At 34.2% G+C, this 16,914-nt stretch overlaps 4 protein-coding genes and 1 pseudogene across 4 annotated transcripts; 1 reads left to right on the forward strand and 4 right to left on the reverse strand.

The window, feature by feature from the left end:
* Nucleotides 1,424-2,367, forward strand: LOC18586121 (agamous-like MADS-box protein AGL80). Its single transcript, XM_007009312.2, has one exon. The coding sequence runs from the start codon at nt 1,441-1,443 to the stop codon at nt 2,140-2,142; it is 702 nt and encodes a 233-aa protein (XP_007009374.2). The 5' UTR covers nt 1,424-1,440; the 3' UTR covers nt 2,143-2,367.
* Nucleotides 4,107-6,251, reverse strand: LOC18586122 (F-box protein At2g39490). Its single transcript, XM_018129013.1, has 4 exons — nt 6,120-6,251; nt 5,058-6,033; nt 4,769-4,933; nt 4,107-4,565 (listed from the first exon to the last, which is right to left on the reverse strand). Exons 2-4 carry the CDS (start codon nt 6,027-6,029, stop codon nt 4,251-4,253), a joined length of 1,452 nt encoding a protein of 483 aa, XP_017984502.1. The 5' UTR covers nt 6,030-6,033; nt 6,120-6,251; the 3' UTR covers nt 4,107-4,250.
* LOC18586123 lies at nt 7,317-9,314 on the reverse strand (annotated as a pseudogene).
* On the reverse strand, nt 10,672-12,374 carry LOC18586124 (F-box protein At2g39490). The gene is made up of 3 exons (XM_018128762.1): nt 11,415-12,374; nt 11,138-11,299; nt 10,672-10,941 (listed from the first exon to the last, which is right to left on the reverse strand). Exons 1-3 carry the CDS (start codon nt 12,372-12,374, stop codon nt 10,672-10,674), a joined length of 1,392 nt encoding a protein of 463 aa, XP_017984251.1.
* LOC18586125 (F-box protein At2g39490) lies at nt 14,658-16,438 on the reverse strand. Its single transcript, XM_018128763.1, has 3 exons — nt 15,485-16,438; nt 15,180-15,344; nt 14,658-14,975 (listed from the first exon to the last, which is right to left on the reverse strand). The coding sequence occupies exons 1-3, from the start codon at nt 16,436-16,438 to the stop codon at nt 14,658-14,660; spliced, it is 1,437 nt and encodes a 478-aa protein (XP_017984252.1).

The raw sequence follows: 16,914 nt of genomic DNA on the forward strand, positions 1-16,914 counted from the left end.
GATACTTTTATTCTTGTCAACCCATCAGTCATAAGTTGACCATTACAATTCTTTCGTTTCTATTACTAATAGTCTAGCCTAGTTAGATTTCCCCTTTGCTAATCGAATCTCGGCCTTTTTGTTTTTTAAAATTTTTATGAGATTTTTTAAAATAATATTGGATAAACAACATATTAATTTGGATTTGCTTTTTTGAAGTTTGGGAAATTTTGAAAATTAGAAAAATTATTAGCTCAAAGATTTTGGTTCAGCGATGAAAAACAAATCAAAATAAAATTAAACAAAATAGCTCAATTTAAAAGTCTACTATAGCAAAAACCCTGTCTACCTACACAATGCCTACACAAACATAAAATGTTGGTGTAAATTAAGAAAGAGCAAAATATGTTTTGATTATACAAAAATCTAAACACCCATCCTCTTACCATTTTAATAAAATAATACACCACCTTACATTCCTTATTAATATATTAGAATAATTAAGTTGCAAAAATTGTAATTGGAATATGCTACATACTATTTATGTATCTTTGATTGTTTCAAAATTATATCATTTTTTAACCCTTTTTTCTAAAAAAAAAAAACTTTTTCTACATTTCAAACATACTTTTTACTTTCTGAAATTAAAAAGAAAAATTTATTTAAATGGGGAAAAAAAGAAAACTCACTAAAAAAGTATTATCTATTAATTAATTCTTATCTAATGTTATATATTAATAATCTAACTTTCCGTTATTCGTGCTATAGATGAGGTATCTAAATTTGATGGAATGGACTAATCTTGTTTAATCTAATGACAGAACTCTAACATAACTCTTTGATACTAGTTACATTCCATAATGGATTATGGGATCAAAATTTCCTAAGCGCCGCATACGCACATATCAAATTAAAACACGAATGATTGCTCCTTAAACCATCCTATTGACAAGGAACAATTAAACATTTTTCTGCATGTGTAATTTCTGTCTGAACAAGAGCATTTTTTTTGCATTATGGGATTGACATCATAGATCTTCTTGTACTTTCTTAATTACCACACTTAAATGTGTGATCTGTAATTATCAAAATTAGCAATAAAATAAACAAAATACCAAATGTATATGAATGGATGAATAAAACCAAAAAACATTTTATGATTCATGCTAGATCCTATCATGGAAACAAGACTCATCATGTCTTATGTAAGAGAAGCCAGCCCAATTCCAACCAACTTGTCAAATTGGATTTTGTTTGTAACGTGACAGCTTTGATATCCTGAGACCAAGATCTCTTCATATCCATTACAGCTATAATTGCATTGTTTTGAGCAAATTTTCACTCCCTATAATCTTGAGATAAGAACAATGGGATCCCTTCATCTCTATATATAGCATAGGCTGTTTGGGTAAAAAGTGCATAGAAAGCTTTCAATTCCAATTCTTTGCTTTCTAGGCAGCCATGACTCCTAGGAAGGAGAAGTTTTCCTACATCACCGATGATTCTGCGAGGAAAGCTACCTTCAGGATAAGAAAGGAGGGTCTGTTGAAGAAGGCGAGCGAATTGAGTACCCTTTGTGGGATAGAAGCTTGTGTGATTATCTACAGTCCTTATGACACTCAACCTGTGGTTTGGCCATCCCCTGAGGGAGCCCAAAGTGTGCTCTCGGAGTTTAAGAAGATGCCTACAATGGATCAAAGCACAAGGATGATGAACCAAGAGAGTTTCCTTAGGCAAAGGATTGCAAACGCCAACCAACAGCTCCAGAGACAGTCTAAGGACAATCGTGAGAAAGAGATCACACAAGTCATGTTCCAATGCCTGGCTGGACAAGGGTTGGAGAGCTTGAACATGATGGATTTGAATGACCTTGGGTGGCTGCTCGAGCAAAACCTGGAGGGTATTGACAAGGGGATTGATACGCTTACCAAGGCGTCTCATTCCCAAGGGTCTGTAGCAACAGCATCAGCAACAATGGCAACACCAGAAGCGATGCTGAAGAGTGGAGAGAAGGTGCAAGCGGAGAGTCCAGAATGTGAGGGGAGCACGGAAACAGAGGATTGGCAACAGATGATCGAGGAGCTGATGCATCCATCAGAGGACGTGGGACAGGGTTTGGTGCTCCCATTTGGGGATAACAACCCCACTGCTTTTTTCCCTTAGAAAAACAGCTATGCGTATAACAGTTTCAGTACTGTCTGTCTAAGTGTGCTATGTGTAGGGATGTTCTCATTGCATGTTTTTATGTTCTAGTTTAAGTTATTTACATTTTCCTTTCTTGTTCACAATCAGCCCTTGAATCTAATGTACCTAAATAAATTCCTTATGATTCAAATATTATGATTGTTATCACAAATCATGAGTTCTATTGCTATAGACAACTTATCATATTTGGGTCTCGGGTGTTGTTTCAATTTTGTTGTTTCTTATGGTTTTTGTTGTAGGGTGTTGTTTCTTTGCTGTATTGGGTGTTGTTTCAGTTCTCTCCTCATGGTGTGCTCTTGTACGCTTTAATATGATCTCTTTCAGTTGATCAGATTTTGTATCAATCATTCATATTCAATAAAATTGTTCCTGATTCAGCAAAAAAAGAAGAAGAAGAAGAAGAAAAAGGCAGCCAAATCAACAGGAAATGTAAGTCAATGATAGTAAACCTCTTCAGTTTTATTCTGGCATATAAGCGCAAGCAATATGTTTATCAAAATCATTTTATCACATAACTTTCATGTTATACAAGTTGAACTAACATGTATCAGATTGCAGCAATCAGTGAATCATGAATAAGAAATCACCAACCTTCCTTATCCAAAAAGAAAATAATTAGTGTAATATGATACCTTTTAATTTTTTATGAAAGATAACAGTACGAATTTTGTAGAAATATTGAGTTCGTTAGAAACCGTTATTGCCTTTTCTTTTTTTCTTTGGAAAGACAATTAATTGTTATTAAAATTTTAAGAGATTAGTTGTTCAAATCATAACTAAAGATGATAAAAGTAATGAAAAAAATGACAAATAATAAAATATTACAAAAGTATCGAAAACTCTTTAATACAAATACTTTTAACTAGTCAAATCATCAATCATAAAAGTTTACTTCTTTTTATTTTCTAGTCAAATACTTTAATACAAATACTTTAATACAAATATCTAGTCAAATACTGGAGATGTTAGTTGCCTTATATATAGAGATGGTTTTGACTCTGAACTTATATAGGGTTGCTTTTCCAGAAGTACTAATTTATTTATCTCTTTTCATATTTGTTTAGGTAGCTAAGCGAGACATATATATCTCTATAAAGATATGAAAACTTTTATATTCCCATTGTTTCAGTAATACAATTTCTTGCCAGAAAACACTGGTCAGTAGCTTAAATTTCATTCTTTTGTAAGATGTAAGAGAATTGTTGAATCCTGAAAGGAATGTCTCTAGTACTCTGCCTCTACTTGACAAAGAAATAAAATGTATGAGACCGTTAGAACTTCATATGATCATGGTCAGGACAAATTTCATGGACATTTTTAACCTCTTCAAACTGGTATGCATCCCTGATCCCTTCATTTGCCAGCTTAGATACTTTAACCAGTAGCCGCAAACAAGCCCCCTTAGACTTAGTGAAGATCTGTGACCTCATTCTGAATAAAGGATTCAACTGCTTTCCAGGACAGCTAATTTATCAAGCCCTCTAGCTCTTTTTATTTGTAAAGATTTTACACTTCTGTTGATAAATTTTACATGCAAATGATTTCTGTTATTCTTGTCAGTAGCTTAAATTTCATTCTTTTGTAACATGGAAGAGAACCGAATCCTAAAAGGAATGTGTCTAGTACTCTGCCTCTACTGGACCTGGCATGGGTGATTCATATAATTTTGATTGAATTAATGTAATTGTTTGATAAATATAAAACTTTTTCAGCATACATAATGGTTACACAAGGTTGAAACTTTAATCTTAGCTTGCATGACTTGTTTCTTTTGGCACCCTTTCATGGCGATTATTCTGCATGGTTTTCAATTTGGTCGGGCTGATTTTGTTCTGCATTTGTTTTTTTAATAAGCAATTATAAAAGAAAGCTAGAAATATGAGCTTAACATGAAACAAGTCATAAACTATAACCATGTCCAACATCAAAATGTTTTCCTGGACAAACTCAATAATCTAACAGAAATAGAAACCATGTCCTTATGAGTTCAAAGTTACAAACCTGAATTTTGCTTTTTTCTTCTTGGCAATTAAATTAAGCATAAGTGAAAACTTTTTGAGCTTAATTTAAAGGTTCGTATGAACATGATCAGGATAAATTTCAGGAGGCTTTTCAACCATTTTAAACTTGTAAGGATACTTCCCTTTCTTTTCCAGCTTAGGCACTTTTAGCAAATACCTCAAACACCTCCCATCTTGTTTTGATATAATTAGTGGAGTTCTTAGGAACAAAGGTATTAACCGCCTTGCCAAGAACATCTCTTTGGTCTCATCTGCACATCCTTTTAGTTTGACAAACTTGAGATTATTGAGTTTATCAGAACCAGCGAATATGGCGGAGAATTTTTCAGTACTAGGCAAGTCATAGCATTTAGGATCAATCTGCAAGTTAAGATGTTTGAAGAACATCAAATTTGTGCATTAATCGTTACATTGTTACGAGTTTTATCGTTCAAGTGATTTAATTTCTCATCAAACTAAAGTGAAATCCATTCTAATATTCCACTATAGCACCAATTTTTCTCAGCAGCACTGTGCTTGTATCATAAAAATGCAAAACATATCAAGAAAATGGCAAGACTTACAGTCACATAGAGTTTTTCCAAGTTAGGACAGTGCTTCAGAAAGCAAAGTAGTGCATTGATATTTCCTCTCTCCATTGAACAATCAATCCACCAAAGCTCTTTGAGCTCGTTGAAACAAAACTCAAAGTCTATGCTTGAAGAAGGTAACTTCTTGCAAAATGATTTCTAAATTAAAAAAAAAAAAACTGAAGAAAATAAGTTTAGCACAATAAAACTGATCAAAGATCGAGAACAGAAGCATGAAACTGAAAATTTGATTACTGAGTTTAGATAAATTACTGAAACATGCCTCGAAAAGCCATCTACATAGTGTTAGAGATTCAACACCATCTGTGCTTTCCAAAATGGATTTGAAGCATTGAAACAAGGTGGTGCAGCCACAATTGCAGCTTCCCTTGTATAATCCATAATAATGAGTATAGGAGGAAGGCTTTTTAAAGTCCCATGTCCAATGTGTTAGAGGGCCTTGTCTGAAATCAAGCATGGCATCTTCCAAGTATAGTCCACGGTGATGCACACATGAAAGCCACGAGCGATAAGAATTACAATTACAGAACACATTAAACCGAAAACACACTAATCTGCCTCGATATTGGAAAGACTTTAAACAAGAGCCTCCAAAACAGAGATATTCTAATTGTGGGCAATCCATGACAGTTAATTTTTGAAGCCTAGCAGCATTTTCTATATCTAAAGATTGTACTCCATTACACTTTGCAATAGTCAAACTCTCAAGAAATGGTAAATATGACACCATAGAAGTAAGCGCCTTGCTGGAAAGGCGGCATACTGATATTAAGTATAGAGCTTTTATTTTGAACTGCTGATCAGTAGGTAATGGGGTATTTAGCTCCAATATCTTCTCATATTTGTAAGGAAATGGCCATTTATCACGCTTTGGAAGATTCAACGGTAACAACCAATCAAATGACTTTGACAGTTTATGTTCCCTAGCGGAGAAATCAAGATGAAGTGTATTATTTGGTGCAATGGCAGCAAAGAGGGCTCTGCCATGGCCAAAGTTAAACTGGAACCCCCACTTATTTCTTGGTGGATGAAGGTCAGCTAAATCATTAAGAAGGCTCAATATGGTAACTACAGCATCTTCAATGGTACCATGTAGTACACGGGCCTTTTTCCAAAGATCTTTCCATCGAGTAGAAAGAAAAGTGGTTTGGACAGCAGATTCAAAAGGGAGGAAGGTAATGATGTGACAGAGGATCTCATCGGGGAAACAACTGATGAAATCTTTAGGATCCATATTCCTGTAAAAAAACAAGATTTATCTCACAAGGAATTCAAGGAAAATATTCTGATCCTATCAAATAGTAAAAGTCAAAAAAAGATATACCAGTGTTTTCTTGTGCTATCATAAGAGAATGGAGTAAAATTGGCCTGATAATGTCAACATACAAAAATAACATCCAAAAGAAAATACTGACAGTTGTTCCTTTGCAGTTTTCCTTTGGTTGTCATCTGGATCATGTTCTGTCTCTGGACTCTTCTTCTTCATCATACTCTTCTTTCCCATCTTTTCTTCAGCTTTCAGAGGTTTGCAAAATTAATAGTATTTTCAAAAGAAAATACTGAGATGTTAGTTGCCTATTCAAAGATATATATGGGGTTTCCAGGAAAGAACTCAACAAATAAAGTATATATAGGGTTGCCTCTTCTATTAGACTTAGAATGAAAGCAATGTGAATTGACTTTGTTGTCACAAAGTCATTTTCCCATATAATAAGTTAATTATCTCTTTTCACCTTTGTTTAGGTAGCTAAGCCAGACATATATCTCTATAAAGATAAGAAAACTGTTACATTCCCATTTTTACGCAATACAGTTTATTACAAGAAAACTTTTGTCAGTAGCTTAAATTTCATTATTTTGTAAGCATGGAAGAGAATTGAATCCTGAAAGGAATGTCTCTGGTACTCTGCCTCTACTTCACCTATCATTGGTGATTCATATAATTTTGATTAAATCAATGTAATTTAAGTCATGGGTTTGTTTCCAAATCAAATTTTCTATTCTCACCTACTAACCCAATTTTTTACACCTGAATGTAACCTCTTTATTCTTTCCTTTTTCCTCAGGTTTTTGGAGTACGAGAACTGACTAGATTTTATATGATGTTTGACCTCCATTCTTCCATTACCTTCCCAACCAGATGTAATTTCTAATTGATTAAGCCAAAGCCTTCTTTCCTGAAACAATGATTCAATAACACTCACCTTTAATTGGCAAAGCTTCTTATCTTTATAAGTTTTCATCAAAAATAGTAGCCTCCCAACCACAATTGCATAGCAGCAAAAAAATAAATAAAACAATTTTTCTTAATCTCTGTTGCAATAATAAAGGCTATACAAGGGATATTGGAATAGGAGTCAGAGTATACTCTGTCCAAAAATCAGAAGGGCTTTTGTAGACAAATTTCTTGGTGTAAATCCAATGCTACAAACCTAAACTTATGTTTTCCACTTCTTGACAGGGAAATTAATTATATGAGACAGTTAGAACTTCATATGAGCATGATCATGACATGTTTCACGGAAATTTTTAACCTCTTTAAACTTGAAAGGATCCATCCCTTCTTTTTCCAGCTCAAGTACTTTAACCAGACGGCGCAAACAAGTCCCTACAAGTCCCCTTCGACTTAGCTAGGATCACCGGTTTCATTCTGAAAAAAGGTCTCAACCGCTTTGCAAACAAAATCTCCTTGTTTCCATTTGCAAATCCTTCAAGTTTCAGCAGCTTGAGATGATTGAGTTTTCTGAGTCCATTGACTTTAGCTGAGCGCTGCTTTGTGCTTCCCATGTTATAGCTTTCAGGATCAATCTGCAAGTGTGATGAAGAGTAATTAATGGTAGCATTGCTGTGAGTTCCTACCATCACAATCATTCAATTGTTCACCAAGTAAAAATCTACTTGTATCATGAAAATGGAATGACTTACAGTCAGATAAAGTCTTTCCAAACAAGGACAGAGTTTAAGAAAGGTGAGTAGGGAATTAAAATTGTCTCTGTCCGTTGAATAATCAATCCACCACAGCTCTGTCAGCCCGTCTAAACGAAACTCACTGTCTCTACTTAGAGATGATAACACCAAGGAGATCAATGCCTGCAAATAAAATTGATCAAAGTTTGAGTCATGAGTATTTAGGAGTACAGAAGCCTGAAAAAATCATTTTGAGAGTGGATAAATTGCTGGAACATACCTCGAAAACCCATCTACATAGTGTTAGAGAGTTAACATTTTTAATGCTTTCGAGGATTAATCTGAAGCAATCACAATTGATGCCATTATATATAGGAGGGCCTTGTCTGAAATCAAGCATGGCATCATTCAGTTGGAACTTGAAGGGAGACAGAGACCAATTGGGAAATATAGGACGATCATCATTAGAGGAAAGTTCAGACTCAAATAACACCAATCTGCCCCTATATTGGAAAGACGTTAAGTTGGAACCCTCAAACCTGACAGATTCTAATTGGGGACAGTCCAAGACAACTAATTTAAGAAGCTCTCTAGCATCTTTTATTTGCAAAGATCGTAATCCATTGCATTTTGCGATAGTCAGGCTTTCGAGAAATGGGAAACTCGACACCATAGATGAAACCGCCTCCTTAGAAGGATAGCTTACTGATATTAGATACAAAGATTTTAATTTCTTTGTATTGCAAGATGGTTCCTCCAGCATCCAACCAAGTCCATACCAACGAGATGGCCAATGGTAACGAGGTGCAAGATTCAGCTTCAACAACCAATCAAATGGCCTTGGGAATTCTTGTTTACCAGCAGAGAAATCAAGTTACAGTGAATTATTGGGCGCAATAGCAGCTAAGAAGACTCTACCATGGCCCAACTCGAATTTGAACCCCCACTTATTTCTTGGTCGATCTTGTTCACAATCGTCAACAAAGCTGGATATAGCAGTAACAGCATCTTCCATTGTTACATCATGGACAGAAGCCACAAAGCTTCTTTCCAAAGGTCTTTCCACTGAGTAGAAAGAAACGTGGTTCTGACAGCAGATTGAAAAGGGAGGAAGGAAATGATGTGGTAAAGGATGTTGTCAGGTAGACGACTGATGAAATCATTAGGATCCAAATTACTGTTCAAAAAACAACATCGATCATGTCTGTCATAATGTGTTCAAAATATTTGTCTGATCATAACCGAAACTAATAAAATTCCAAAGAAAATAAATAGAAAAGTTCTCACTTGGCAATTTTTCTTGTTAAGTTATCAGGAGCATGCTCCTTTTCTTGATGCCTCCATTTATGAAGGAATAAGGGTATAATTTGGTGAAGGATTTCATCATGTAAACTACTGATTAAATCAGCCACGTCCGAATCCCTGTTCAAATACAAGATTGATCTAAAAAGGCTTCCACCTTCCAGTCGCTGGAACCGAATCAACAGTGAAAGTTGAGAAGAAAATAATAACAGTTCTTACCTTGCTGTGTTTCTTGGGATATTACCATCTGGATCATGCCCCTGTTTCAATTGATTACTCTTCTTGATTCTTCTCTTCTTTCCCATATTTTCATCAATATTTTTTCAGTTTGTGGTTTGACCATATATATGGGGAATGACTATATATATATTTTTTCCATCCATCCTCCATCAAAAGGCTATTGACTGTGGTTTGTTATTAGAACTCGGTTGTTTTATTGTTTGTTCTGTTCTTCCTGGACTTTGTGTTTTCTTGTTTCTTGCCCCTGTTTTTTTTTTCAGGAATCCTTTGTTTCTTTCTCCAGGATTTATTGTTCCTGTTGGCAATGAAGCTTTATTTTCAACAAACAAGAAAGACAAGAGTTGTCTAATTCCCTTAAAAAAAATCAATTACTGGTAGAGTTTCATACTTTTTTGAAAAGCAGTTGTTTTAATACCTACCCAATAACTATTATGCCATTCCAAAGTCATGCTAGAATTGGAGTAAACAAGAATTTTGTTTAGGAATTTGTGCAAGAAATTGATCATATAAATTAAAAAGGATAAGAAAGGTGTTATATTCCCTTATCAGATATATTAAAATTTAATGCCAGAAAAAATCTTGTCAGTATAGCTTACCGGAGATTCCAAAGGCGGGAAGGTCATGAATAATGATGCTTGGCAAAGAAGTTCATCAGATAAGCCACTGGCAAACTATTTTGAAGACTGAATGTTATAATTTGAAAAAACTAATTGAATATTCCTTGAGAATCCATCTACATAATGCAAGAAGAATGAGCCATGAGTGGAAAAAAGACAAGTTAGGTACCCTTAAGTTTTTATTAATTATATTTCTTGAAGAAGATTGGGCCAATTGACAAGCAATTGCTGCAGCCCCTTATTATTTTCCAGGATTAATTATAATGCAAGTAAATTGAGTTTGGTCAGAGAGACAAAAGTTTTCAAACGAACCCCATTAAACTATGGCTTAACTGCCTTCATAAGGATCAAGGTTCATTGAAAAACCAGCTTTCTTCGGATAATCCATGCTTTGGTAAGTGGAGGGGAACTTCAAGGATTAGCGCATTACCATGTGATTCATCTGTTAATACATATATAGCTCTGTTTACTCCACTCTATGAACCATACCATTTCACCAAGCTATCAGTGAATATAAAACAGTATCAGTATACATAACAGTTACAGAAGGTTGAAACTTTAATCTTAATTTGCATTTCTTTTGGCACATTTTCATGACAATTACTCTGCATGTTTTTCAATCTACTCCGGTTGATTTTGTTCTGCAATTTTTCCAGAAACATGAAACTAGGATAATTATGTCCAAAATTCAAAACGTTTTCCTGGACAAACTCAATAATCCAACAGAAAAAGAAATCATACAGAAATGTATTTTGCTTTCTTCTTCTTGATAATGAAATTAAGCATAAGTGAAAATTTATTGAGCTTAATTTAAAGGTTCATATGAACATGATCAGAGTAAATTTCAGGAAGCTGTTCAACCAGCTTAAAGCTGTAAGGATATTTCAGTTTCTTCTCCAGGTTAGGTACCTTTACCACATACCTCAAACGACTCCTTAGAAATAAAGGTGTCAACTGCCTTACGACATCTGCACATCCTTCTACTTTGACAAACTTGAGATTATTGAGTTTATAATCAGGAACATTGATCATTGCTGAGAATCTGTCAGTGCTAGGCAAGTTATAGCATTTAGGATCAATCTGCAAGTTAAGATATTTGAAGAGTATCAACTTTGTGCATTAATAGTTGCATTGTTGCGAGTTCTATCATTGAAGTGATTTAATTTCTCATCAAACAAAAGCGAAATCCATTCTAACATTCTAGAAGTATTAATTTTTCACACAAGCACTTGTATCATAAAAATGCAAAGTATTTCAAGAAAATGGGAAGACTTACAGTCACATAGAGTCTTTCCAATTCAGAACAGAGATTCAGAAAGCAAAGTAGGGCATTGATATTGTCTCTCTCCATTGAACAATCAATCCACCAAAGCTCTTTGAGCTGGGGCAAACGAAACCCAAGGTCTGTACTTGAAGAGGGTAACTTGCAAAATGATTTCTAAATAATAACAAAAAAGAAAAGAAGAAAATAAGTTTAGCACGATGAAACTGATCAAAGATTAATCGGTTATGAGAGGATAGGAGTACAGTTTAGATAAATTACTGAAACATGCCTCGAAAAGCCATCTGCACATTGTTAGAGATTCAACAGCAACTATGCTATTCAGAATTAATTTGATGCATTGAAACAAGGTGGCGCTACCACAATTGCAGATCTTGTAGAATCCATAAGGAGGATCAGCACTGGAAGGCATGTCAAAGTCCCATGTCCATCGTGTTAGAGGGCCTTGTGTGAAATCAAGCATGGCATCTTCCAAGTGGAATCCACAGTGACAAAAATGTTCATTCGACGAGTGATAAGAATTAAATTTGCAGGACGGTTTAAACCGAAAAGACACCAATCTGCCTCGATATTGGAAAGACTTTAAGCAGCTGGAACCTCCAAAACAGAAATATTCTAATTGTGGGCAATCCAAGACAGTTAATTTTTGAAGCCTAGCTGCATTTTCTATATCTAAAGATTGTACTCCGTTACACTTTGCAATAGTCAAACTCTCAAGAAATGGTAAATACGACACCAGAGAAGTAAGCACCTTACTGGAAAGGCGGCATACTGATGTTAGATACAGAGCTTTTATTTTGAACTGCTGCAATGGGAGATTTAGCTCCAATAGCTTATCATGTTTGTAGGGAAATGGCCATTTGTCGCATGCCGGCAGATTCAACGGTAACAACCAATCAAATGATCTCGACAATCGTTGTTCCCCAGCAGAGAAATCAAGGTGAAGTGCATCATTAGGCGCAATGGCAGCAAAGAGGGCTCTACCTTGTCCAATGTTAAACTGGAATCCCCTCTTACTTCTTGGTGGACGAAGTTCAGCAAAATCATTAAGAAGGCTAAATACAGTAGCAACAGCATCTTCTATGCTTCCATGTACAAAAGCCTTTTTCCAAAGATCTTTCCATCGAGTAGAAAGAAGAGTGGTTTGGACAGCAGATTCAAGAGGGAGGAAGGTAATGATGTGGTAAAGGATCTCATCTGGAAAACAACTGATTAAATCTTTGGAATCCATATCCCTATTAAAAGAAACAAGATTTATGTGATCCTGTCAAATAATAAAAGGCAAAAGAAAATCACTGGTAAGGAGTAAAATTAGTCTCATAATATCAACAGACAAATCCAACATTCAAAAGAAAATACCAACTTATTCCAGTGTTTTTTGGATTCTTCCTTTGGATCTGTCTCTGGATTCTTCCGATGTTATTATCTGTTAAAAGATGTCTATGGGGTTTCACCTTGAACTTTCTTCAGAAGAACTCAACAAATAAGTATATATAGGGTTACCTGCTGCCGCTTCCGAAAGACTTAACTGTCCCTAAAGTTTCCACGTTACAAAGGAAATTTGTATTTTTTGTTCAATAACATCCATTGTTATTTAAAAGCAAAGGATCTACCACAAGAGAATCATAGATAAAATAAAATACCTCAAAAGCAATTGAAAAATACCTCAAAAGCAATTCAAGTTCTTATTTTTTTTAAGGTCTTCTTACTTATATGGATGTAGTGATGGACTTGAATTCAGATGACTCAAATGGTCTTGATTTTGCTTAGCCCAATCCATAAATAACAAGAAATATATAAAACTCTAAAGAAGAATATGGGTGGGATTTTTAAGAATCCAAATCCATGCAATCTCATGACTAATATTTTATTTGAAATTTTATTTAATTTAATATTATTATTTAATTTTTTAAATTATTTAAAAAATTTTATTTACCAACTAATTACAATAATTAACATTAACACATTGTAATTGACTTTTACACAAAAAAGAATTATCAATGAGATTCTTTTCATTGCAATCTTTACTAATCAGTCATTTTATCCTATCATATTGCTGAAGCACTTTATAGATAAATAATTTCCACCATCACATCCAATCCTTGTAATATGAATTCATGATTTTTATTATTGCTAGACTTTAAAAATATTTTTCAAGTCCTCAATTAGTCTTCACTTAGTATCCTAATATCAAATCCTTCAATAGTATTGTATATACTCCTTCTAATGTACAACAAAAATGATAAAGATACAATATTTGGGCTGGGAAGGCTTCTAATGTAAATTATTTTATTATTAGAGAAAATTAAATGACCAATAATTAAATTTTGATCGATCAAAAATATGAATATTATTTATAAATTACCTTGATTTATTTATAGACAAATTAGATGACAAATAATTAAATTTTGATTGGTCCAATTTAAATATTATTTTCAAATTTTCTCAAGGGATAAATATATGACATATAGGTGAATTAGTTCAACTATGTATCTTTGAAATAATCCAACAGATAAATTAATTATTTAATAATTAATTATATGGTTATGATATCATTAAGTCCACATGGAGACACGTAATTGGATCATAATTTTTCTCCTTCTACACCCATCTACATAATGCAATTGAATATACTAAATGATAAGAAGAATGAGCCATGAGTAGAAAAAAGACAAGTTAGGTACCCTCAAGTTTTATTAAATATATTTCTTGAAGAAGATTGGATCAATTGGCAAGCAATTGCTGCAGCCCTTTATTATTTTTCAGGATTAATTATAATGCAAGCAAATTGAGTTTGGTCAGAAAGACATAAGTTTTCAAACGAAATATTCCCCCTTAAACTATGGCTTAACTGCCTTCATAAGGATCAAGATTCATAGAAAAAACCAGCTTTCTTCGGATAATCCATGTTTTAGAAATTGGAGGGAAACTTCAAGAATTAGCAAATTACAGTGTGATTCATTTGTTAATACATCTATCTATACATATATATAGCTCTGTTTGCATTTAATTTTAGTCATGAGTTTATTATTCATGTCCTCAATTAGTCCTCACTCAGTATCCTAATATCAAATCCTTCAATAGTGTTGTATATACTCCTAATGTACAACAACAATGATAAAGATACAATATTTGGGCTGGGAAGGCTTGCTTACTCCACTCTATGAACCATGCCATTTCATAATGCTATCAGTGAATATAAAACAATATCAGTATACATAATGGTTACAGAAGGTTGAAACTTTAATCTTAGCTTTCATGACAATTGTTCTGCATGTTTTTCAATCAGCTCCTGCTGATTTTGTTCTGCATTTTTCTAGAAATATAAACTTACAACCTAACATGAAGCAAGTCATCAAACCAGGATGACTATGTCCGAAATTCAATACGTTTACCCGGACAAACTCAATAATCCAACAGAAATAGAAATCATGTCCTTATGCGTTCAAAGATACAGAAATGTATTTTGCTTGACAATGAAATTAAGCATAAGTGAAGGCTTATTGAGCTTAATTTAAACGTTCATATGAACATGATCAGAGTAAATTTCAGGAAGCTTTTCAACCACTTTAAACTTGTAAGGATACTTCCCTTTCTTCTCCAACTTAGGCACCTTTACTAGACACCTCAAACGACTCCCATATGGTTTTGATATAATTAGTGGAGTCCTTGGAAATAAAGGTATCAACCGCCTTGCAAAGAGAGTCTCTGTGGTCTCATCTGCACATCCTTCTACTTTGACAAACTTGAGATCTTTGAGTTTATAATCAGGAACATTGATCATAGCTGAGAATCTTTTAGTGCTAGGCAAGTTATAGCATTTAGGATCAATCTGCAAGTTAAGATATTTGAACAGTATCAAATTTGTGCATTAATCGTTGCATATATTGTTGTGAGTTCTATCATTGAAGTGATTTGATGTCATCAAATAAAAGAGAAATCCATTCTAATATTCCACTAATACCAATTTTTCTCACAAGTACTCTACTTAGTATCATAAAAATGCAAAGTATATCAAGAAAATGGGAAGACTTACAGTCACATATAGTCTTTCCAAGTTATGACAGAACTTCAGAAAGCAAAGTAGGGCATTGATATTTTCTCTCTCCGCTGAACAATCAATCCACCTAAGCTCTTTGAGCAGCAACAAATAAAACCCTAGGTTTGTCCTTGAAGAGGGTAACTTCTTGCAAAATGATTTCTAAAAAAAAAAAAAAAAAAAAAAAAAGGTTTGGCCACAATAAAACTGATCAAAGACTAATCAGTTATGAGAGGATAGGAGTACAGAAGCATGAAACTGAAATTTTCTTTACTGAGTTTAGATAAATTACTGAAACATGCCTCGTAAAGCCATCTGCACATTGTTAGAGATTCAGCACAACGTACGCTATCCAGAATTAATTTGCAGCATTGAAACAAGGTGGTGCTACCACAATTGCAGATTTTGTAGAATCCATTAGGACCAACACTGGTAGGCATTTCAAAGTCCCATGTCCATCGTGTTAGAGGGCCTTGTCTGAAATCAAGCATGGCATCTTCTAATTGGACTCCACAGTCACAAAAATGTGAAAGCGATTGATGAAAATTATATTTGCAGGACGGTTTAAACCGAAAAGAAACCAATCTGCCTCGATAGTGGAAAGACTTTAAGCTACTGGAACCTCCAAAACAGAAATATTCTAATTGTGGGCAATCCAAGACAGTTAATTTTTGAAGCCTAGCTGCATTTTCTATATCTAAAGATTGTACTCCATTGCACTTTGCAATAGTCAAACTCTCAAGAAATGGTAAATACGACACCAGAGATGTAAGCACCTTACTGAAAAGGCGGCATACTGATGTTAGATACAGAGCTTTTATTTTGAACTGCTGCAATGGGAGATTTAGCTCCAATAGCTTATCTTTTTTGTAGGGAAATGGCCATTTGTCACGTACCGGAAGATTCAACGGTAACAACCAATCAAATGATCTCGATAATCCTTGTTCCCCAGTAGAGAAATCAAGGTGGAGTGCATCATCAGGCGCAATGGCAGCAAAGAGGGCTCTACCTTGTCCAATGTTAAACTGGAATCCCCACTTACTTCTTAGTGGACGAAGTTCAGCAAAATCATTAAGAAGGCTAAATACATTAGCAACAGCATCTTCTATACTTCCATATACAAAAGCCTTTTTCCAAAGATCTTTCCATCGAGTAGAAAGAACAGTGGTTTGGACAGCTGATTCAAGAGGGAGGAAGGTAATGATGAGATAAAGGATCTCATCGGGAAAACAACTGATCAAATCTTTAGAATCCATGTTCCTGTTAAAAAGAAAAAAAATAGAAGATTTATGTCACATAGTAAAAATAGTAATATGATCCCATCAAATAGTAAAATTATCTCAAAAGATTTCAAAGAAAGTATCTGATCCAATCAAATAGTAAAAATCAAAAGAAAGAAAATATAGCCTAAGGAGTCAATGGTAACGGATCTCATTAGGAAAACAATTGATTAAATCTTTAGAATCCATGTTCCTGTTAAAAGAAACAAGATTTATGTGATCCTATCAAATAGTAATAGTCAAAAGAAAATCACTGCTAAGGAGTAAAATTGGTCTGATAATATCAACAGACAAAGCCAACATTCAAAAGAAAATACCAACTTATCCCCGTGTTTCTTGGATTCTTCCTTTGGATCTGTCTCTAGATTCTTTTGATGTTATTGTCTGTTAAAAGATGTGTATGGGGTTTCACCTTGAACTTTCTTCGGAAGAACTCAACAAATAAAGTGTAT

This window comes from Theobroma cacao, chromosome 10, assembly GCF_000208745.1.
Source record: "Theobroma cacao cultivar B97-61/B2 chromosome 10, Criollo_cocoa_genome_V2, whole genome shotgun sequence".
NCBI lineage: Eukaryota > Viridiplantae > Streptophyta > Magnoliopsida > Malvales > Malvaceae > Theobroma > Theobroma cacao.